Source organism: Canis lupus, chromosome 13 (assembly GCF_011100685.1).
Source record: "Canis lupus familiaris isolate Mischka breed German Shepherd chromosome 13, alternate assembly UU_Cfam_GSD_1.0, whole genome shotgun sequence".
Lineage (NCBI taxonomy): Eukaryota > Metazoa > Chordata > Mammalia > Carnivora > Canidae > Canis > Canis lupus.
In genome coordinates, this window is record NC_049234.1 from 21978531 (window position 1) to 22004166 (window position 25636).

The 25636-nt window shown below is 55.4% G+C and overlaps 1 protein-coding gene across 1 annotated transcript; it reads left to right on the forward strand.

The window, feature by feature from the left end:
- Positions 1 to 527: 527 nt before the first annotated feature.
- FAM83A (family with sequence similarity 83 member A) lies at positions 528 to 25502 on the forward strand. Its single transcript, XM_038555435.1, is given in 5 exon segments — positions 528 to 1100; positions 15811 to 15978; positions 17563 to 17664; positions 17666 to 17688; positions 24838 to 25502. Coding segments are annotated over 5 exon segments (1308 nt in total). The 5' UTR covers positions 528 to 620; the 3' UTR covers positions 25373 to 25502.
- Positions 25503 to 25636: the final 134 nt, after the last annotated feature.

Consider the following 25636-nt stretch of genomic DNA (forward strand, 5'->3'; position numbering starts at 1 on the left):
CCCGTCACCCGCGCAGACAGCAGCGGCCTCCCCTCCAGGCGCTTCTCCAAGCCGGTGGCGCACCCCCCTCCCGGAGCTTCTCTCCATGCTCTGTTCAAACACGACGGTGACAAACATTAGCAGGGGGAGAGGGAGCCCAGGCAGGTTTTTCGGAGGAGGAGGCCGGGAACTGGGGCGGCCCGGGAGAAGGGAGGGGCGCGAGGTGGACAGCTCTGGGCCGCGCCCCCCCCCCCCCCCCCCCCCCCGGCTCTCCCCAACCTCAGGGCCGCATCTGCTCCGCAGGGGAGTCCTGGGCTCGAACCAGTGGTGTCTGAACTGAGAGCACAGGACGGCCTCCCGGCTCTGCCCTGCCGCCTGGCTGGGGGGGGGGGGGGGGGTGCAGGGCGGAGCGTGCGGGGCGTGCCCCGGGCAGGGCAGGGCAGGGCGGTGGCGCCCACAGGTGGGCCTGGCCGGGATGCTGATCCCGGCAGCGCTGCTGGGCCAGGTAACCACTTCCCTGCACAGGTGGATGCGGGGGGCTTCCCGGGAGCGCTAGCCCCCCCCCCCCCCCCCCGCAGCGAGGCCCACTGGCGTCAAGGAGACCTGGAGCAGCAGCGGCCTCCCCAGCACCACTGGGCAGCATGAGCCGGTCAAGGCACGTGGGCAAGATCCAGAAGCGCCTGGAAGACGTCAAGAGCCAGTGGGTCCGGCCGGCCAGGGCCGATTTCAGCGACAACGAGAGCGCCCGGCTGGCCACAGACGCCCTCCTGGATGGGGGTCCCGAGGCCTACTGGCAGGCGCTGGGCCAGGAAGGGGAGGTGGACTTCTTGTCCTCCGAGGAGGCCCAGTTCATCCAGGCCCGGGCCAGGGAGCCGCCGGGTGCCCCCGAGCCCGCAGCAGGGGCAGAGGCAGGCGCCAGGGGACTGGACTCCTGCTCCCTGCCCTCGGGCACCTACTTCCCCGCGGCCTCCGAGGGCAGCGAGCCCACCCTGCTGCACACCTGGGCCTCAGCCCAGAAGCCCTACCTGAAGGAAAAATCCAGCGCCACCGTCTATTTCCAGATGGACAAGCACAACAACATCCGAGACCTCATTCGTCGCTGCATCACCCGGACCAGCCAGGTACAGGTGGTGGGGCCTGTGTCTCCTTGGCCGTGGGGTCGGGGGCGAACGGGGCTGGTAGAGGAGGAATGGGGCTGGGGCTGGCCCCACGGGATGGGGTTCAGAGGCTGGGGCTGAGGATGGAGTCAGGTGCTATTCTCTCTCTTGCCCTGGATCACCGACTTTCTGGTCCCACCTGTCACCATCTGGGTCCCACGACCCACCCTCCCTGGCATCCTACCTGCCCCTCGACTTCTTTTTTTTTAATTATTTTTTAAGGATTTTATTTATATGTTCATGAGAGACACAGAGAGAGGCAGAGACCCAGGCAGAGGGAGGAGCAGGCTCCACGCAGGGAGCCCGATGTGGGACTCGATCCCCGGGTCTCCAGGATCAGGCCCTGGGCCCAAGGCGGCGCTAGACCGCTGAGCCCCGGGCTGCCCTGCCCCTCGCCTTCCGTGGCGATCCCCAACCACCCAGACTCCATGCCGCCCCCCAGTACTTCTGCGCTTCCAGTCTAGCCTCGTCCCTTCCCGCTGGGAGCCTCTGGGTCTCCCCCGCACCTGCAGTGGGAAGAGCAACTCCGCGGGGCTCCCAGCTCGAGCGGCCGGTCCCGGGACCTGCAGACCCTCCAGCCCGCCTTGCTCCTTCTTCAGGGCCTTGCGGGTGCCGTGCCCCCTGCCCGGCACCCCTCCCCTTCCCTGCTCTTCACCTGATGATGACGCCGGCTGCTTCTTCAGGACGCAGCACCCGAGTCCCCTTCTCAGGAAGGCCTCACCTCGGGGTCAGGCCGCCGAGGCTCATGCCCGCCCCTGAGCCCCCAGCCTCGGCTTAGACCCGGTCACAACAGGCCAGGCAGCACCTGGGTCCAGCTAGTGTCACACGGAAGACAGGACAGGCAGAGAGGTTTCTCCCCGCGTGTCTGCACGCCAATATGTGACTTTGGAAGAAGAAAAACATTTCAAGACTGGAGCGTGGTTGATAGAATTTCGGGCACGATCTTTAAAAAAAAAAAAAAGAAAAGAAAGAAAGGGATCCCTGGGTGGCCCAGCGGTATGGCACCTGCTTTCAGCCCAGGGTGTGATCCCTGAGTCCAGGGATCGAGTCCCACGTCGGGCTCCCTGCATGGAGCCTGCTTCTCCCTCTACCTGGGTCTCTGCCTCTCTCTCTCTCTTTGTGTCTCATGAATAAATAAATAAAATCTTAAAAAAAAAGAATTTCGGGCACGGCCGGAGCCACTCTGGCTCATTCTCCCCCAGCTGCATGAGACAACTGTTCCGAACAAACAGGGCTGGGGAGGCTCCCTCCTGCCACCTGAAGCTCAGAGAGGGGAGAAGGAACTCATTTTTTTTTTCTTAATTTTATTTATTCATGAGACTCACAGAGAGAGGCAGAGACACAGGCAGAGGGAGAAGCAGGCTCCTTTGCGGAGAGCCCGATGCGGGACTCGATCCCAGGACTCAGGGATCATGCCCTGGGCCAAAGGCAGGCGCCAAACCGCTGAGCCACTCAGGTGTCCCGAGACTCTTTTTTTTTTTTTTTTTTTTTGAGAGGAGACTCAAAGAAAGAACAAGCTGATGCTTCAGCTCATTTTCTGCCGGGATCCCAGGCTCCTGACCAAGTGCCCTCAGAGGGTCGGTACTCTGTGAAATCTTCAGGCTCCAGAAAAAGCCCCGCTTAAGATGGGGAGGCGGTGTGTGGACCGGCAGGGAAAGAGTGGAGTTCTGGAAAATGAAATAAAGTCACAATGGGTGGAGTGTTGGTTTTTCAAGTGGCAGGGCTGCTTGAGAGCAGTATTTCATGCTTCCGGGCCAGGTCAGCATTAGGGATTGACAGATGGGCCCAGGCAGGCAGCCAGGAGCGCAGGCCGCGCCTGGGGCTGACTGCGGGACCTGGGGCAAGTCGCTCGACCTCCCCAGGCCTCAGACTCCACTCTGGCCTCTCCAGTGTGCAGTTCAGCGGCCTCCCGAGGGGTAGGGACCACTGGCATGGGGAACATTCTCACCCATGGCCGCAGCTCGGACCCTGAGTGAGTGAGGCTCCCTGGAAAGAAGCCAGGTTAGAGCTTGTGAAGTAATCCCCAGGCTGAGTCCCTCCCCCCCCACACCCACCCTCCACCCAGAGAGGCTTCCCTCCCTCTGTGGCCCTGAGGCCCCCTCAATATCCTTTGTTTCACCAAAACAGCGTGTTATAAATTTAACACAACACTGAAAAGCTGAAGATTTCGGGGTTCCTGGGTGGTTCAGTGGTTCAGCGTCTGCCTTCAGCTCAGGTTGTGATCCCGGGGGTCCCTGGATCAAGTCCCCGCATCGGGCTCCCCGCAGGGAGCCTGCTTCTCCCTCTGCCTGTGTCTCTGCCTCTCTGTGTGTCTCATGAATAAATGGATAAAATCTTAAAAAAAAAAAAAAAAAAGCCTGAAGAGTTCACTTAAGAGTGAGAATTTCTAGTTCCTCTTAGCAAGTAGGAAGAGCTGGCTCTGCTGGCGCTGAGTGGCGACCACCACTTTGTGGGAGTGTGCTTTGCCACAGTCCCCACCACGCCCTCTTGTCCCAGGCCTTGATGAGCTGCACCCATGTTGTAGCCTGCCAGGCCCCTGCAGGCAGTTTGTGATATTCTCCACACACAGACACACACACACACACACACACACACACACACACAGGGGCTCAGGGGTGGCCGGCCCCCACAGAGATGCCAGGGCCCAGGGACCTGGTCACAGGCTGTCCTCAGAAGCAGGCTGTGCCCCTGCCTCCCCACTCAGAGCTGGAGGGTGGATCGGTTGGCGTCCTCCCTCTATGGCTTCAGCCTCCTGAGAGGGGAACAAACAGAGCCAGCCTGCTCAGGGTTTTCCAGACCAGTTTCCACTCCCTCAGCTTGCAGGAATTGTCTGTCTTTCCCTTCATGCTCACATTCCTTTATCCCACAGAGCCTAATTCATAGCCAGGTCCCGCACCCAGGATGGCCAAGCAGAACAGGGGGCCTCCCTCCATCCCTCGGGGAGCGCCCTGCCTCTGTGCCCATTAGGGGAGGAGAAGAGGACACTGGGTGGGAGGCAGCCCCGGGGCGTGAGCAACCGTCTGTGCCTGGGAGGACAGGGTGACTAAGGCTGGCTTCACGGAAGAGGTGGCCTCTGACCTGAGTCTCCAAGGCTGAGTAAGAGGTTGTGAGGCAGAGAGGGACGGGAGTCTAGGCAGAGGTCAGGAGGTGTGAGAGGGTTGGGTGTCCCGCAGCGGGGGGGGATGTGCAGGCATGGAAACGCCTGGCGTGAAACAAGAAGTTTTTGCTCACAGTGCCTTAGAAGCAGGGGGCATAGCGTGGGTTGCAGGACCACAGGAAGCACCAGGGGGGTCAGGAGGCAGAAGGGGCGCGGGGAATGCACACGCACAGGCCCTTACTGTGCTTCTGCAGGGAAGGGAGGGCAGGCAGGGTACACGGATCAGGATGGGCTAGTTGGAAGGAGGCCCTGTTCAGCAGGCTCTGCTGCCCAGCACGTGGCCCTGGGGTCATTCAGGGTCACTCAGGGCAGGGGCCGTGCTGGCTTGGCGTGCCTACCAAAGGCGTGCTCCGAGGCACGGTGCTTGCCGCCTCTCCGGCAATCAGCTGGCCCTGCAGGAAGAAGCATCCTGAAATATGGAAACACGAGGATCAATCCATCCTCCGAGGCAGTCAGGATCCCCGAGGGTTTCTCAGACCCCGTCCGTGGGCCTGGGCCGTCATGTCCTCTCTCACCACTTACCTGTGCGAGGCCAGATTATCTTCGTTGGCTTCCACCCAGCAACATAGCACAACAGATTGCTGCAGAAGCAGGTTTGAGGAGCCAGCTGTCTTCCGTGAGGCCAGATACCACAGGGATTTGCCAAACTGGGAAAGGGTGTGCTCTGCTCCCTACATGTGGCTGTTGCTGTTGTTTTTGGAAAACAAAGGAGCCTCAGCACACAGAAGAGAAAGAGGCAAGAGAAATGGAAGCCGGGATGGGGGGCGATAGTGTTCCCACCATGCTTGGGCCCCACCAGGACCCAAATCCCATCGCCCCTTTTCCACCCTTCCATCCCCTACAGACGAATGAGGCAGCGGCCCTCTAGCCCAGGAGGAGCTCGCATGTGCCAGGCAGGGGGTGAGGTCCCCGCAGGATGACCCTGGCATATGGGCATGCCCCCAGCAGAGCAGCACCCCCTGGGGGGCCTCCTCCGTCTCTCTGCAGCTCAGGTTCCCAGAGCCGGCTGCCACCTGGGCTTCCTCCTTTAGGGTCTCCAGAGTACTTCCTCCTTCTCAGCCAACCCCGCTCCAAAGTGCCCATCCCACTGATCGGCCTACTTGATTTCTTCTTTCTGCCACAGAGGTGCAGGCACTAATTTTAATCCCCTTCCATAACCCAGACTGAAACATGTTTGCATGGTGATTTTTAGAGATTTTATTTATTTATTCATGAGAGACACAGAGAGAGAGGCTGAGACACAGGCAGAGGGAGAAGCAGGCTCCATGCAGGGAGCCCGATGTGGGACTCGATCCCGGGTCTCCAGGATCACACCCTGGGCTGAAGGTAGATGCTCAACCACTGAGCCACCCAGGCTCCCCTGCATGGTGTTCTTCTAACATTATTCATACTTGTTCCCAATGCATATAAAAACCACACTCATTTTTAAACTACAAACTAGAATAAAAACTTTTACTTTTTGCACACGGTTTCCTCTATGTTATCTGGGCTCAGGGTTGGATGCAGCTGGGATGATAGCTAATGCTCTTTTTGGGTAAAGAAACTAAGGCCCAGAGACAGTAAGTGGCTTGTCCGAAGGGACTCAGCTCATCTCTAGTAGCACCGGGGCTGGCGCCAGGGTTCCCTAACACCCCGTAGAGCACTGTCCTCTGGATTGTGTGCTACCCCTCCCTATTAGTGTCCCGGGGCTGCTGTGACAAATTCCTGCACAGCTGGTGGTTTCAAACAAGACATATTTATCTCTCCTAGTTCTGGAAGCCAGACCTAAAATGAAGACATCCGTTGAGCCATTCTTGCTCTGAAGTCTCTGGGGGAGGGTCCTGTCTTCTGCCCCCAGCTTCTGGTGGCTGCAGGTGTTCCTCAGCTTATGTTCCTTCACTCCAGGCTCTGCCTCTGTCTTCGCGTGGCCTCTTCTCCTTGTCTCTCCTCTGGGTGTCTTTTTTTTTTTTTTTTAAGATTTTATTTATTCATTCATTCATGAGAGACAGAGAGAGAGGCAGAGGGAGAAGCAGGCTCCATGTAGAGAGCCTGACGTGGGACTTGATCCTGGATCTCCAGGATCACACCCTGGGCCAAAGTCAGGCGCTAAACTGCTGAGCCACCCGGGCTGCCCTCCTCTGGGTGTCTTTGATGAGGATATTTGCCAGTGAATTTAGGGCCCACTGGATAATCCAGGATGATCTCATCTTGCAATTTTTTTTGAAGATTTTATTTATTTATTTATTCATGAGAGACACAGAGAGTCAGAGACATAGGCAGAGGGAGAAGCAGGCTCCCCGAGGGGAGCCTGATGAGGGACTTGATCCCAGGACCCCAGGATCATGACCTGAGCCAAAGGCGGGTGGCCACTTAACCACTGAGCCACCCAGGTGCCCCTCACTTTGGGAGCTTAATTGCACCTGTGAAGACTTTTTCCAAGTGAGGTCACACCCATAGGCTCTGATGGTTAGGATGTGGACCTGTCTTTTGGGAGGTCCTCATTCATCCCACCACACCCTGTAAGGTAGCATGACCACGCAGGGGACTGAAGAGGTTATGGGCCTTAAAACAGTCCGGCTGGGAGCCAATCCCAACAGGAGGCCAACACGATAAACCTAGACTTCTTGAGCCTGTTTTTCCAAGTATCCCTTAAATCATGACCTGGGGTTATTTGTAAACATGCCCCCTCACTGGAACACAACAGGGGGTGAAGGGTGGACAGGAGCAGAGAGAGGGAATTGTCCCTTTCATCTATATCCCCCTCAAGGAGGAAGCAGTTATCTTTCTGCAGAGAGGGCCTGGGTTGCTGTTGGCATCAGAAGGCTAAATGTGTAGAGACAATCACGTGCTAACAGGGCCACGGTTCTAAAGGAGCGTGACCTCCCTGTGAGAACATCTTTTCCGACTTCTGACCCAGGCAGTTCTTTCCCCTGTGCAGACACTCATGTCATCTGAGCAGGAAGTCAGCTCCGAGAGGTACCAGACATCTCCTTTGTCTGTGTCAATGACCCTCTTCTTGTCCTTGCTACTTCCCAGATGCTAATGGTCCATATATCTACAGATCTGTATGTACATATACATCTCCATATACCATATCTATATAATTACTATACTTTTATAGCAATTATTAGAAAAATGGTGGAACGTTGTTATAGGTAATGTTGAAAGCTGCCCTCATGCCCAGTCCAAACCGCTAGTTTTGGCTTTGTGCCTGCTTATGTGTCTCCACGCCACTTGCCCTCACTGGCAACCGTACCAGAAATACTATCATTTTGTGCTCTGTTAAGCCTTTTTCACTGAATTCGTTCATTGCTAACACACCTGTGTTGAGCATGGATTTCCTTTTTTTTTTTTTTAAAGATTTTATTTATTTATTCATAGAGATGCAGAGAGAGAGAGAGGCAGAGACACAGGCAGAGGGAGAAGCAGGCACCATGCAGGGAGCCCGACATGGGACTCGATTCAGGGTCTCCAGGATCACACCCTGGGCTGTAGATGGCGCCAAGCCGCTGCACCACCAGGGCTGCCCGAGCATGGATTTCTTAAGATTTTACTTATTTATTTGAGAGAAAGAAAGACAGAGATAGTGAGAGAGAGCGCACCAGCAGGGAAGAGAAGGAGCAGACTCTGCTAAGCAGGGAGTCTGACGTGGGACTCGATCCCAGGACCCTGGGATCATAACCTGAGCCAAAGGCAGACACCCAATCGCTAAGCCACCCAGGTGTCCCTTAAGGGTGGATTATACAGCACTTTTACTTCAACATTCCGCCATGTCTTACAGTTTTTATATGATGGTTTTAATTATCATTGCGAATGGCTGCTGAATCCACTTGTCCATATGCCATGATCCGGGTGTGAGGACTGACTTTCGATTGGGTGACAGCCGTCTAGTTCTGCTCCCACCCCACTGTGTGGGAGTCTCCCACCACCGGGCAATTCTCAGACCCCAGCTGGGCGTCCCAGGTTGTCACCGGTGCCTCTGCCCCAGCAGCTCAGAGTCTGGAGACTGGCCCTCTCCTTGGGTGTGATCAATCCGCTGGACTAGCTCACAACAAAGAAACCTTTTACTTTCTAGATTGCCGCTATTATAAGGGCGAGCACTCAGGAACAGCCAGATGGAAGAGATGCACGGGGAAGGGCATGGAACTTCCACGCCTCCTCTGAGCACTCAGCTCTCCCCAAATCACCAACCCAGAGGACTCAGAGCCCGGCCTCACACAGGCACGACCCCCGACGTCATTGGCACTGGCAGCTGATTCAACCTCCAGCCCCCCCTTTCCCTGGGGCAGCGGGCGGGAGGGACAGAAAATTCCAACCCTCCAACCCCTAAGTGGGTTCCCCTGGCAACCAGCCCCATCCAAAAGTCACCTCATTAACATAACAAAGCATCGTTATCTCTCTCCGCTCTCACCACTTAGCAAATTCCAGGTGTGTTAGAGCTTGGTGCCAAAACACGGACAAGGATCAAATATATATATTTTTTTATAAATCACAATATCGGGGGAAACAACCCCAAACAAGTGTAAGGAGAGGAGCAGGCACTGACTTCCACGGTGGGAAGGTCAAGGGTAGGGCCGGCTTCGGGCATGGCCGAAACCAGATGATCGGAGGATGCTGCCGGGACCCTGCTCGGCCCGGCTGTCGCCGGGGCTGCCTTCACGTTCGCGTACGCTGTCCCCAAGTGGCGGCGAGACGGCAGCCGGAGCCTCCCCCGCGCTGCGGCCCAGCGACCGCCCGCGGGGCTCTCATTAGCATAACGTGGGTCACGTGAGCAGCCCCGGGCCAATCCCCGTGGCTCGCAGGGGATGCCGCGCTCTCATTGGCCTGGCCGCGGTGATGGGCCCTCCCCGCCCCGGTGGCCCCGCCCAAACCACTTTGCTTGCGGAGGAGGCGGGAGTCCTCAGAGGGAGGCCGGGAGCCGCTGGCAGGAGGAGGCTTGGGGCCTGGCAGGTGGAGACGCACACGCGCACGCACACACTGGATGCCTGGCAGGTGGAGACACACACATGCACACACACGCGCACACGCACACAGTGGATGCCTGGCAGGTGGAGACGCACACGCACACACACGCGCACACACACTGGCTGTCTGGCGGGTGGAGACGCACACAAACACACACACACACATTGGATGCCTGGCAGGTGGAGACACACACACACTGGATGCCTAGCAGGTGGAGACACACACACACACACACACACACACACACACTGGATGCCTGGCAGGTGGAGACACACACACACTGGATGCCTGGCAGGTGGAGACACACACACACACACACACACACACTGGATGCCTGGCAGGTGGAGACACAAACACACACACACACACACACACACTGGATGCCTGGCAGGTGGAGACACACACACACACACTGGATGCCTGGCAGGTGGAGACACACACACACACACACACACACACACTGGATGCCTGGTAGGTAGACACACACACACACACTGGATGCCTGGCAGGTGGAGACACACACACACACACACTGGATGCCTGGCAGGTGGAGACACACACACACACACACTGGATGCCTGGCAGGTGGAGACACACACACACACACACACACACACACACACTGGATGCCTGGTAGGTAGACACACACACACACTGGATGCCTGGCAGGTGGAGACACACACATGCACACACACGCGCACACACGCGCACGCACACACTGGATGCCTGGCAGGTGGAGACACACACATGCACACACACGCGCACACGCACACAGTGGATGCCTGGCAGGTGGAGACGCACACGCACACACACGCGCACACACACTGGCTGTCTGGCGGGTGGAGACGCACACAAACACACACACACACATTGGATGCCTGGCAGGTGGAGACACACACACACTGGATGCCTAGCAGGTGGAGACACACACACACACACACACACACACACACACTGGATGCCTGGCAGGTGGAGACACACACACACTGGATGCCTGGCAGGTGGAGACACACACACACACACACACACACACACTGGATGCCTGGCAGGTGGAGACACAAACACACACACACACACACACACACTGGATGCCTGGTAGGTGGAGACACACACACACACACTGGATGCCTGGCAGGTGGAGACACACACACACACACACACACACACACTGGATGCCTGGTAGGTAGACACACACACACACACTGGATGCCTGGCAGGTGGAGACACACACACACACACACTGGATGCCTGGCAGGTGGAGACACACACACACACACACTGGATGCCTGGCAGGTGGAGACACACACACACACACACACACACACACACTGGATGCCTGGTAGGTAGACACACACACACACACTGGATGCCTGGCAGGTGGAGACACACACACACACACACTGGATGCCTGGCAGGTGGAGACACACACACACACACACTGGATGCCTGGCAGGTGGAGACACACACACACACACACTGGATGCCTGGCAGGTGGAGACACACACACACACACACACACACACACTGGATGCCTGGTAGGTAGACACACACACACACACTGGATGCCTGGCAGGTGGAGACACACACATGCACACACACGCGCACACACGCGCACGCACACACTGGATGCCTGGCAGGTGGAGACACACACATGCACACACACGCGCACACGCACACAGTGGATGCCTGGCAGGTGGAGACGCACACGCACACACACGCGCACACACACTGGCTGTCTGGCGGGTGGAGACGCACACAAACACACACACACACATTGGATGCCTGGCAGGTGGAGACACACACACACTGGATGCCTAGCAGGTGGAGACACACACACACACACACACACACACTGGATGCCTGGCAGGTGGAGACACACACGCGCACACACACACACGCACACACTGGATGCCTGGCAGGGGGAGACACAAACACACAAACACACACACACTGGATGCCTGGCAGGTGGAGACACACACACACACACACACACACACACACACACACACTGGATGCCTGGCAGGTGGAGACACACACACACTGGATGCCTGGCAGGTGGAGACACACACACACACACACACACACACACTGGATGCCTGGTAGGTGGAGACACACACACACACACTGGATGCCTGGCAGGTGGAGACACACACACACACACACACACACACACTGGATGCCTGGCAGGTGGAGACACACACACACACACACTGGATGCCTGGCAGGTGGAGACACACACACACACACACTGGATGCCTGGCAGGTGGAGACACACACACACACACACTGGATGCCTGGCAGGTGGAGACACACACACACACACACACACACACACACTGGATGCCTGGTAGGTAGACACACACACACACACTGGATGCCTGGCAGGTGGAGACACACACACACACACACTGGATGCCTGGCAGGTGGAGACACACACACACACACACTGGATGCCTGGCAGGTGGAGACACACACACACACACACTGGATGCCTGGCAGGTGGAGACACACACACACACACACACACACACACTGGATGCCTGGTAGGTAGACACACACACACACACTGGATGCCTGGCAGGTGGAGACACACACATGCACACACACGCGCACACACGCGCACGCACACACTGGATGCCTGGCAGGTGGAGACACACACATGCACACACACGCGCACACGCACACAGTGGATGCCTGGCAGGTGGAGACGCACACGCACACACACGCGCACACACACTGGCTGTCTGGCGGGTGGAGACGCACACAAACACACACACACACATTGGATGCCTGGCAGGTGGAGACACACACACACTGGATGCCTAGCAGGTGGAGACACACACACACACACACACACACACACTGGATGCCTGGCAGGTGGAGACACACACGCGCACACACACACACGCACACACTGGATGCCTGGCAGGGGGAGACACAAACACACAAACACACACACACTGGATGCCTGGCAGGTGGAGACACACACACACACACACACACACACACACACACACTGGATGCCTGGCAGGTGGAGACACACACACACTGGATGCCTGGCAGGTGGAGACACACACACACACACACACACACACACTGGATGCCTGGTAGGTGGAGACACACACACACACACTGGATGCCTGGCAGGTGGAGACACACACACACACACACACACACACACTGGATGCCTGGCAGGTGGAGACACACACACACACACACTGGATGCCTGGCAGGTGGAGACACACACACACACACACTGGATGCCTGGCAGGTGGAGACACACACACACACACACTGGATGCCTGGCAGGTGGAGACACACACACACACACACACACACACACACTGGATGCCTGGTAGGTAGACACACACACACACACTGGATGCCTGGCAGGTGGAGACACACACACACACACACTGGATGCCTGGCAGGTGGAGACACACACACACACACACTGGATGCCTGGCAGGTGGAGACACACACACACACACACTGGATGCCTGGCAGGTGGAGACACACACACACACACACACACACACACACTGGATGCCTGGTAGGTAGACACACACACACACACTGGATGCCTGGCAGGTGGAGACACACACATGCACACACACGCGCACACACGCGCACGCACACACTGGATGCCTGGCAGGTGGAGACACACACATGCACACACACGCGCACACGCACACAGTGGATGCCTGGCAGGTGGAGACGCACACGCACACACACGCGCACACACACTGGCTGTCTGGCGGGTGGAGACGCACACAAACACACACACACACATTGGATGCCTGGCAGGTGGAGACACACACACACTGGATGCCTAGCAGGTGGAGACACACACACACACACACACACACACACTGGATGCCTGGCAGGTGGAGACACACACGCGCACACACACACACGCACATACTGGATGCCTGGCAGGGGGAGACACAAACACACAAACACACACACACTGGATGCCTGGCAGGTGGAGACACACACACACACACACACACACACACACACACACTGGATGCCTGGCAGGTGGAGACACACACACACTGGATGCCTGGCAGGTGGAGACACACACACACACACACACACACACACTGGATGCCTGGCAGGTGGAGACACAAACACACACACACACACACACACTGGATGCCTGGCAGGTGGAGACACACACACACACACTGGATGCCTGGCAGGTGGAGACACACACACACACACACACACACACACTGGATGCCTGGTAGGTAGACACACACACACACACTGGATGCCTGGCAGGTGGAGACACACACACACACACACTGGATGCCTGGCAGGTGGAGACACACACACACACACACTGGATGCCTGGCAGGTGGAGACACACACACACACACACACACACACACACACTGGATGCCTGGCAGGTGGAGACACACACACACACACACTGGATGCCTGGCAGGTGGAGACACACACACACACACACTGGATGCCTGGCAGGTGGAGACACACACACACACACACTGGATGCCTGGCAGGTGGAGACACACACACACACACACACACACACTGGATGCCTGGTAGGTAGACACACACACACACACTGGATGCCTGGCAGGTGGAGACACACACATGCACACACACGCGCACACACGCGCACGCACACACTGGATGCCTGGCAGGTGGAGACACACACATGCACACACACGCGCACACGCACACAGTGGATGCCTGGCAGGTGGAGACGCACACGCACACACACGCGCACACACACTGGCTGTCTGGCGGGTGGAGACGCACACAAACACACACACACACATTGGATGCCTGGCAGGTGGAGACACACACACACTGGATGCCTAGCAGGTGGAGACACACACACACACACACACACACACACACTGGATGCCTGGCAGGTGGAGACACACACGCGCACACACACACACGCACACACTGGATGCCTGGCAGGGGGAGACACTAACACACAAACACACACACACTGGATGCCTGGCAGGTGGAGACACACACACACACACACACACACACACACACTGGATGCCTGGCAGGTGGAGACACACACACACTGGATGCCTGGCAGGTGGAGACACACACACACACACACACACACACACTGGATGCCTGGCAGGTGGAGACACAAACACACACACACACACACACACACTGGATGCCTGGCAGGTGGAGACACACACACACACACACTGGATGCCTGGCAGGTGGAGACACACACACACACACACACACACACACTGGATGCCTGGTAGGTAGACACACACACACACACTGGATGCCTGGCAGGTGGAGACACACACACACACACACTGGATGCCTGGCAGGTGGAGACACACACACACACACACTGGATGCCTGGCAGGTGGAGACACACACACACACACACACACACACTGGATGCCTGGTAGGTAGACACACACACACACACTGGATGCCTGGCAGGTGGAGACACACACACACACACACTGGATGCCTGGCAGGTGGAGACACACACACACACACACTGGATGCCTGGCAGGTGGAGACACACACACACACACACTGGATGCCTGGCAGGTGGAGACACACACACACACACACTGGATGCCTGGCAGGTGGAGACACACACACACACACACTGGATGCCTGGCAGGTGGAGACACACACACACACACACTGGATGCCTGGCAGGTGGAGACACACACACACACACACTGGATGCCTGGCAGGTGGAGACACACACACACACACACTGGATGCCTGGCAGGTAGACACACACACACACACTGGAGAGACACACACACACACACTGGATGCCTGGCAGGGGGAGACACACACACACACACACACTCACATCCCCCCTTTGCTGCATTTCTAGGGCTCTCTCCTCCCCCAGATCCCCCAGATCCTGTTATGATAGAGGTGGCAGTGGCTACTCTGCATGTAGGGGTCTCCAGACACACACAGAGAGAGAGGCAGAGACACAGGCAGAGACACAGGCAGAGGAAGAAGCAGGCTCCATGCCGGGAGCCTGATGCAGGACTCGATCCCGGGCCTGGGCTGCAGCATTGAGCCCTGGGCCAAAGGCAGGTGCTAGTCCGCTGAGCCACCCAGGGATCCCCTCCACCAGGGTTCTGTTGGAGGCGAATACATGTGGCTTCATAGCAGGTGAAAACCAGTGGCCACTGGGGGCCTTCGAGCTTGTCTGGCTGAGCAGCCCCGTCGTCAAATCTGTCCCTCAGCCCTGAACCTGCGTGGCCGCCTCCCCTTGCTCTGCCCTTCCCTCCTGCTCCTTTCTCTGCCTTTCTCTCCTTCCTGCTGTGGGTGCTGCACTCCAGCAGTGGGCCAAGAGGCCCGAGGGGCCGTGGTCAGGCGATGGAGTCAGGGCAGAGGCCTCCAGCTCTTTCCCCTTGAATGTGCCCTGGCGGAGCCCCCACCCCTGCTCCTCCAGTGCAGCAGCCGTGGGGGCTGCTCTCCCAGGAAGGCCCACGGGGTCGGGGCCGTAGGAAGCCGGGCGGAAACCAGTTAGCACCTGGCCCCTGACTCTGTGTCCACCCCTCTGCCCTGGCCCAGGTCCTGGCTATCCTGATGGATGTGTTCACCGACGTGGAGATCTTCTGTGACATTCTAGAGGCGGCCAACAAGCGCGGGGTGTTTGTCTGTGTGCTCCTGGACCAGGGAGGTGTGAAGCTCTTCCAGGAGATGTGTGACAAAGTCCAGATCTCTGACAGCCACCTCAAGGTAGGGGCCCCCAGTGGGAGTGAGGGCAGCATGGCTGGCGCCCGCTAACAGTCCCCTCCACACACCCCATCTCAATGGTTCAGCGTAAAGAAAGGTTTGTCTCTCGCTCAAAAGTGCCCTGTAAAACAGGCGGCCCTCCCTCACCTTGTAGCTACACCATAGGAATACGTGGCCTCGGGGTGGCAGTGACAGGGAGAGAGGGCAGGGGAGTGCCGCAGGACCTGACCTGGAGGACGTGTCCGTCATGCCTGCTTAGGCCCTCTGGCTCACGCAGCCCACGGGGGCTGGGAACTGGAAGGGGCCGTGGGTATCTCGTGGGCCGCAATCTCTGCTGCGCATGCCTGTTGTCTTCTCTGCTGAAGGACCTCGTGGCTCCACAGGCCAGGTCAGCATCCGGGCTGTTTGGTACACGTATAGGACTCCGCAGGACCCCAGGAAGCTGATCCTTTTGGACAGAACCCAACTGCCCACGGACTTCCTTCTGGCAAGGAGAAAAGAAACCCAGGCATAAAGGGTCATTTAATCATGTCGAATTTAGGGCAGCTACTTCAGGGTCAAAGGTAAAACCACCCAGTTTTTATGAGCAGGCTCTACTCACCAGGGGTGGGTGGTTCCCTCGGTGACTGGGCTCTAGCTCAGACAGGTCAGCCTCCGGGAGACCCCCCAACCTCCCTTCCTCCATCCCTTGTCCTCCCCACTGCCTGGGATGCAGCCGAGCTCAGGCATCTGGAGCGACAGGCCTGGGTCCTGTGATTACCAGGCCTGCTTGGCCTGGATCGCACCTCCTCGACACGAGGCCGTCGGCAGGTGCAGAGTCCGCACAGGCCTTGAATCCATGGCCCACACCAGCCACAGCTGCCAGTCCTCTGCCCGCCAAGGGACAGTGAGATGAGACCCTCCTCTCAACAGGTCACAGAGCTTATGGGGAGGCTGGGAATCACTAGGAAGCTCGTGGGTGTCCCCTTCCCAGAGCCTGCCCAGCCACCAGGGACATTCACGGGATCCCAGCAGTATCCTGGCTTCCCCAGAGATCCCTGGCTTTACCCACCCTTTCATTTCTCCAGCCTCCCAAGGGTTCTGGGCAGGGGCTGGGGCAGCAGGTGTTCCTGGGGGCAGAGGAAGGGACACGCAGGGCCATGATTTGGGTTGTGGACACACCTTTCCTTAGGACGATCTAAGGTCCACTGAGGTCTCCACAGAGCCACCCCTCCGGCTGCACTTCCCTGTGACCAGCTTGGGGTCAGGGACTCATGTAACTGAAGCCCCCTGCAAGGCAAGTTGGGTATTAGGCCGTCATCTTTCTTTTCTTTGTCACTTTGTTTAAATCCTACCATCTAAAAAAATAAAATAAAATCCTACCATCTCTCTCCCCCTCCCCCCGCCCCATTTCTCAAATAATGTCAGGACAATGAAAAGAATCTAGAAAATTCAGCAAAGGAAAAAATAAAAATAGCCGATGAGCCTACAAATTAGAGATAACCCCTGCTCATGTCTTGCTGAGCATCCTTCCAGATGTTTTCCTAGGCAAACATATATCTACACATACGTAATTAGCAAATGAGGCCTTGACTCTCCTTCCAACAGAACATTTCCATCCGGAGTGTGGAAGGAGAGGTGTACTGTGCCAAATCAGGCCGGAAGTTCGCCGGCCAAATCCAGGAGAAGTTCATCATCTCAGATTGGAGATAATGTCCTGTCGGGATCGTACAGGTGAGCGCTGGGTTTCACGGGCCCAAGGCTTCGAGGAGGCCCAGGCTGAGTGTGGCGTAGTCCTGGCCGCTCAGGCACGTAGCCTGTCCCTCCCAGGGGCTCCCAGGGGGCTGCTTCTGTCCCTGCCGAGCTGAGACTTCATCACATACATGAGGCTGGAGGCAGGACTAGCCTAGGAAGAAGGGGGCCTTCTGGGCTTGAGGGTAGAGAGGCACTTTGAAGTTTCCCTTCAGGTTGCAACAGGACATAGAATCTTCTTTTTCTTTTTTTTTTTTTTAGAATCTTCTTTTTCCTTCCTCAGCTCTATCAGGCGTGATTGTAAAACTATGCAATTTGTTTTGGGCTGTGTGTGTGTGTGTGTGTGTGTGTGTCCTATTTTATTTTCAGAAGTGTGTCCCAATTCACTGGGACCTAAGGCTAGTGCTAGAGACTGGACGTGGCAGCAGCCTGGACTAGACGTTGGGTTCAATTCCCAGCTCTGTAGCTTTCTGGCTGGGTGACCTTGAGCAAGTCACCATGTGTCTCTGTTCCTTCATTCATTCGACAGCTATGTAGAGACCTACTGGGTACATAGTAGGCATGCTTCAAGGCTGGGGCGCCCCTCTGGAGCTGCCATTCAAACCAAGGAGATAGACTACAGCCGGTCATGGCTGGTTCATTCGGTACAGTGTGTAACTCTCGATCTTGGGGCTGTGAGTTCAAGCCCTATGTTGGGTGTGAACGAAGAGAAAGAGAAAGAGAGAAGAGGAGAAGAAGAAAAAGACTAAATACGAAGAAGAAGAAGAAGAGAAGAGAAGAAGAAATGAAGGAAGAATACGAAGCAAGACCCAGAAGCGACAGTAAGCTAAGAAGAGAAGAAGAAAGAAGAAGGAACTCCCTCCTCAAGAGCCATTGCGGGGCGGGAGGTGGGGTCTTTGGAGGGAGAGTGCCTAAAAGCTCCCTTTACTCCCCTCTGGCTGTCTCCACCTTTTCCTGGCCCTGGTTTCCTCGGCTGTGCATGGGCCTGTGCTCTCTCCCTTTACTGCCCCCGAGTGAAGAGTGTGGTCACATCTGAGGGAATGGTTTCCTTAGCTCCTAATGCCATGATGGTCTCTGAGACCTAAGACGCACCCTGAGGGACACCCAGGTGTGGTCCATGTGCATTTCCTCCCACAGCTTCTCTCCTCATTGTTTTGCTTCACTGGGGCACCTGTGCAAAAGGGACCCCATGTACTTCTGATCCTAGGGCCCCGCATTAGCGCTCGGTTGTTTTGTAAGAGGCTGAGATGGGGCTGAGTTACCCTCCCCAAGTGGCCAAAGCCACTTTCTCAGCTTTTTGTTCTTTCAGATTTGAAAGTGACAAAGGCCGCTGGGCAGCAAGCCAGCAAGCCATAAGCTCTGGGTGGGAGCTCAGCCTCAAACCCCACATCAGGACTGGAGGCCTCTGACCTTGACCTCTGACCTTAGCTAAGCTGCCACTAGAGACCTAGCTCACCACCTGGATGGGCAGCTGGAGTCAGGGGCCCACCAGAGCTGAAGAGTCCTCCTTCATTCTTTTTTATTATTATGGGGAAATTCGCATAACCTAAAATTAGCCATTTTCAATGTGTGATTCAGTGGCATTTAATTCATTCCCTGTGTGTGCAACCGTCACTGCTACCTAGGTCCAGAATATTTTTATCACCTCAAAAAAAAAAAAAAAAACCCATACCCAGTATATGGGGAGGAAAACCCTCATTTTCCTATTACCTTTCTAGGTGCTCTGGCTGGGGCCTGTAAACTGGACAAAAGATAGACTAACAAGAGAAAAGCATGTGGATTTATTTCCAAGTTTCATGTGGCATGGGACCTCCAGAAAGAAATGATCCTAAGAAATGGTTAAGCCTGAGCATTTAAAAAAAATTTATTAATTTATTCATGAGAGACAGAGAGAGAGGCAGACACAGGCAGAGGGAGAAGCAGGCTCCATGCAGGGGGGCCTGATCCAGGACTCGATCCTGAGACCCCGGGATCACAACCTGAGCCCAAGGCAGACGCTCAACCACTGAGCCACCCAGGTGCCTCCAGCCTGGGCATTTTTATATGAGCTTTGATGAAGAGCAGAGTCAAGGAAAGTCCTGGAAAACATGGTAGGGCAAAAGGGTACGAGCTAAAGGTTGTCACTGGGGAAATGTAGCAAGGCCCACTCATTCGGATTCCTCCCTTGTCTTCTGGGCCAGAGAAAGAAATTCTGAAAGAGAAAATGCAGAGGAATGAGAGTGTCTCCTCTTGTTTTCAATTGGGAGAATTATGCTTCTTTGTTTTTGTTTGTATTTGCCCTTGCGGAGCTCATTATGCTGCTGGCAAGGGGGGTGGGTTGGGGGTGGGGGGTCTTTGCCCTTGGTGGGGGCAGAAGGAAGCAGAACTAACCTTGTTGAGCTTTGTGCCAGGCCCTAGGCCGGGTGTGATGAGACTTTTAGGAAGGATTTAACCCTTTGAGGGAGGAATTATTCTTCCCAATGACGGTTGGGGGAACTGAGGCACGGCAAGGGTAGGTGATTGGCCCAGGGTCACCAGCCTTCTCAGCTAGGATCTCCAGCTCTCTAGTGCCTTCTGAGCTTGTCATCCTGATATGGGAGGTGCCAGGAGGAGGGTGGCACCGGGCCTGAAGACACACAGGGCCATTCCTGAGAACCGAAGAACCCAGCTCCTGGAGAGAGGGCAGGACACCTGTAACTTCATTTGCACTCAGCGCTCAGAGGAGATCTGTTTGCTGGCCTTCAGTTAGATCCTTCTCCGTGGGGACTCTCAAGGTTGTCTCCAGTTGAAACAAAACATGTCTCCCTCCCATTCTTTCAATGCAGCTGTCCTTGGGCTTCGGATATTTTGGCCCTGGTTGTATACAGTTCTCCCAAACTGAGGTGCTCTGTGCACATCTTTAGCTGAGGGGTGCGGGTGAGGTGGGGGGTGTACATTTGAACATTTAAGCTCTGTTAGAAAGTCTTACCCAGGGACGCCTGGGTGGCTCAGCAGTTGGGCATCTGCCTTTGGCTCAGGTCGTGATCCTGGAGTCCCTGCATGGAGCCTGCTTCTCCCTCTGCCTGTGTCTCTGCCTCTCTTTCTCTATGTCTCTCATGAATAAATAACAAAACTCTTTAAAAAAAAAAAAAAAAAAAGTGAAGCCTTATCCAGCACAGGCAATATGCCAGGTGCTGGGGACACAGAGCTCTTCTCTCTTATGAAAAAACATGGACAAATGGCCACAGGGCGGTGTGGCGTGTGTTCTAAGGTCAGTATGAGCTTAGGAAGTGCTCTGTGGTCAGCCAGGAAGGAGCTCCCACTTCTGCTGGCAAGTCCAGGAGGTTGGTGCCTTTGGGGTTGGGCCTTGGTGGCCACAGCGTGAGAACTGAACCACCCCTGAATCCATTCCTGCCCTGACCCACACTTCTACTTCTGGGCTTTCTGTACCAGGAACAGAAAGATTTTTAAACAAAAGCCAGATCAAATCACTGGCCTCCTTAAGATCCTTCTATGCTTGTCACTTCTCCTAGAAAAGAAAAAAAAATCATTCTTACCATGGCCTCTGCAGGATTTTCCTTCCTCTCCACTGTGCTGTAGCCATACTGTGTTCCTCCAGGTCTTTCATGCTCTTTCAGGCCTCAGGGCCTTTGCACTTGCTGTACATGCCCTCTGCTGGAGAGGTAATTCCTGCTGTCTTATCCTGCTAACTCCTTATCTTGGAGTTTCCAGATCATCTCCTAGAGAGCTTCTCTGTGGACTTGTTTATCCAAGATCGTAAACATGATGTCAGAACCTGGATCGAGTCTGTTTTCTCTCTGTTATATCCCTGGAATGAAATATAGCTAACCCAGTGCCCGAACATTATATATGATCATAATATATGTTGAATGAATGAGTAAATAAATTAATGAAAGTCTATATAAGGTTCTGGCCATCCAATGTAGCTAGAGGAACAAAGTTTTTTCAAACCATGTGCATCATTATCCATTAGCAGGATATGAAATCAAGTTAGTGGATGATGCCTGGAATTATTTTTATAATGATATAGGATAGAATAAACATACAGAGAGCATTCCTGAGGTCAGGAATGTTCTGGAAACTGTTGTGTACTTATGTATGTGTTTGTCTATGTGAGTAGGTCAAGACATTAAATGTATCTCTCCAAGATTAGCCAGGTAAGTCGGAGGAAGAACAGGTAGGGAGGACTTGCTCCTGCCAGGGATCAGGCTGTGTCGTGGAGCTGGAATAATCTAGACAATGTGGCATCGGAGGAGGTACAGGCAAACTGACAAATGGAACAGAGCAGAAAGCCCGGAGACAGACCCACACATGATGGGGCATGTCTGCACAGTGGGGAAAGGAGAAACTGGAAAACAATAATTCTGCACACAGAAAATTGGATTCCATGTCACACATGTACAAAAAAAAATCACCTTCCAATAGATTAAAAACTCTTAAATGTCAAAAAAACCCCACAAACTTTAAACTCTTAATAGAAAAGAATAGATGAATATCTTTTTAGGCCTTAGGATAAGGATTAAGTGTCTTAACACGGACACCTGTCTTTTGTGTGAAACAACACAAAAAAAGCCTTGACCCTGAAAGATCGCTGTATCTGACTGTATTCCGATGAAGAACTTCGGTTCATTGAAAGATACCTGAAAGAAAGGGAAAAGTCAGCTTACAGAGTGAGAGCGGGCTTTCCTGATGCCCTGACGCGATTAGTGTCAGAACCACAAGTAGTTCCCGAGGCTTAGCGCCAGAATAGGGGGTGCGAGTGGGCATCCCAGCCAGGAGCACGCGGGGAGAGGCGTTCGCATCTCAGTGACCAGAAAGTGCAGATCGAGGCTAGGACCAGTTGCCTTTTTATACCTTTTCAACTGGCAAGAAAATAAGACTGACGATACCAGATGCTGGCTGTACAGCATCTTTCCTGCATGGCTGAGGGGATTGTAGGTCGAGAGAGTGATTTTTTAAAAAAATTATTTATTCATGAGAAACACGAGAGAGAGAGAGAGAGAGGCAGAGACACAGGCAGAGAGAGAAGCAGGCTCCATGCAGGGACCTGACGTAGGACTCGATCCTGGGACTCCAGGATCACTGCCTGGGCCAAAGGCAGGAGCTAAACCACTGAGCCACCCAGGGATCCCCAAGACAGTGACTTTTAAAAGAGTTTGGAATTTCTCCTGAAGCTGACTATTCACCTGGCTTATGATCCAGCACTTCCACTCCCAGGGGTATTTCCAAGAGAGGGAGTCCACGGTGTAGTAAAAGACAGGTATGAGAATGCTTGCTATAGCACAGGTCCCAACAGAAATACCGTGGAAGCAATCCAAATGCCTGTCAACGGGAGAGTGGATGAATAAACCATGATCTAGCCACCAGTGGAATATTATACAGCAGTCAAAAATGGATGAGGCACAGCAACAAGAAAGAACATGGATAAATCTTAGCAATATAATATTAAATGGGAAAACCCCCCAAAATATTACATGTATATTAAACTCGAAAATACTTTCTTTCCAGAATACATAAAACATTTTTTTAAGGAGAAAGGAAAGTATGGGAACTATGACACAGGATTCAGGGTGATGATTCCTTCTTTTGGGGAGGGACTGTATGGTTTGATGCTGATTATTGCCAAGATGCTAGCTTTTTATTATTTTTAGGTGCTGGGTTTGTTGGTGCTTATTACGTTATTTAAAATAACTAAGTAAATAGCTGAATAGATTAAAACGGGCGAGGAATAGACCAGTCATGAGAGTGGTTCTTGAGCCAAAAATTGTGACAACATCAGTTCCATGTACTAAGTGCCAAAAAGCAATAGAAATGAAGTGTACTTCTTACCTCGGGTGGTGATAAAGAGAAAGTGTAAAAGGGCATAGAATGAATGGCAATGCAGGGTGTAAAGGAGGTTCATAGGTGTGCAGGGGCTGCAGGGACACCAAGGACCTGGGGTGGGGGGCAGGTGCAGAGACCACCGGGGTGTGGGAGCCTGAAAAGTTGCCAGGGCACCTGTGGGACTGTTCTGTTGCATAAAGCATGCAGTTGCTTGGCCTAATCTCGTCTGATTCCAAGCAACACCAGGCGACTGATTTCTTAGTGTAGCCGAGTCCCGCTGTCCCCACTGTTTGCTGCCTTCCCTGTCACCTGGCTGGCCCTAGGCTCTTCGTCAGTTGCTCACCTCTCTGGGGTGTGTGGGTGGCTTGTGGGCCGGAGGTGAGGTTTGAACAAAGCCTCATTGTTCTTCCTGGGATTGCTCAGCCTTGCTCACCTGCCCTGCCTCACCAAGTGGGGACTCTGCTGGTTGGGCCAGGCCTTTTTTGGTAGCAAGGCCGGTGGAGGGTGGGGGGGAAGGTTGAGACCGTTGGTGGGGGGTCGTTCCTGTCCCCCACATTGACCGTGTGTTCCTCTGACCATCCTGTCACTATTGCCCTCTATGCCTGGGTTCCCATTATTAGGGACCCAGGAATCTCTACCCTGACCCTTTGGGTGGGTCCTCTGTGCTGTCCACCAGGACTTTTCAAGGGGTTTGAGTATGTGGGTGTGTGTAAGTGGGGTTAATAAGGGGACTTTTCCATCAGAGATAAAAAGGAACTCAGTTAAATCAAGGAATCATAAAACACAATCCATAAATGCCTTCAGCATTTTGTTTTCATTTGAAACCAGTTAATGGAGGGAGGGCCGAGGCCTCCGCCCACCTCCCTGGGGGTCGGGGCAAAGTGCACTCTGGTTCCCGTGGGAATCCCCTCCCCTGCCGCCTGCCCCTTGGGGTCCCTGGGCCTCAAGTGTGGCCACACCCTCAAGACTTTCCTGAGAACACGCCCTGCCTTCTAAGGAGCAGCCTCCCCCAGACCCCCCCTTTGGTTAGAAGAGGCAGGTGTTCCCACATGTCACAGGTGGCCTCAGCAGTCCGGGGACTCGGCTGTCACTTAGCCCTCTTGCACTTGGGCAGGGAGCGCAAGAGTTCGAGCCCCAGGAGGGAGCCTGGCCCGACCCAGGGCTTCGGTCTGGTGTCTTTAGGGTTCACCTGCGGACACTGGCCGGTCCCCTCTGGCTAGTGGTCGGTCCCTCCGGGCAGCAGTGCCGGGAGCCCACTGCCACTCGGAGCGGCCTGCGGGGGCTCGGCGGGCCTCCCCGTTGCCAGCCCGCTCTCCTCTTCCCCTGCAGCTTCACCTGGCTCTGCGGACACGTCCACCGGAACATCCTCTCCAAGTTCACGGGCCCGGCGGTGGAGCTGTTTGACGAGGAGTTCCGCCACCTATACGCATCCTCCAAGCCCGTGATGGGCCCGAAGTCCCCCAGGCTGGGGGCACCCCTGCAGCCCAGGGCCGGCCGCAGCCCCCCGCCTGGCCACCTCAGTGGCAGCAGCAGCTCTGCCAGCGACCACACGTCCTCCAACCCTTTCAGCAGCCCGTCGACGGGCAGCAACCCCCAGAACCGGAATGTGTCGGCGGCGTCGGGGCCCAGCAGTCCCCCGGCCCCCAACCCACCTCTGCCCGCCAGGCTTCAGCCCCACCATGGCCCGTGGGGGGCCCTGAGCCCGCAGGCCCACTTCTCCCCGAGGCCCCATGACGGCACAGCAGCTCCCTACAGCAACCTCAATGCCTACAGGCCCACGCGGCTGCAGCTCGAGCAGCTTGGCTTGGTACCCAGGGTGGCCCACATCTGGAGACCCTTTCTACAGGCCTCCCCTCACTTCTGAAGGGTCGCTTCCCCCAGCAGCCCTCCCCAGGGCCAGGGCTGGGCGTTCCGGGACTGTCCGGCCCAAGGACCCCACCTCAAGGACTAGCAGCTTTGAACTTTAGCTTTGAACTAAAAGTGCTTGGACAACATCGTTGCCTGTGTTTGAATGTTTCCAGGCCTGCGACCATTCGCTGGCCAACACCCACCAGTCCTGGGGGTGTTGGCCTCTTTAGTTTGGCCTATGGAGCACATTCCAGAAAGTTCCAGGGAGGTGGGGATGGGT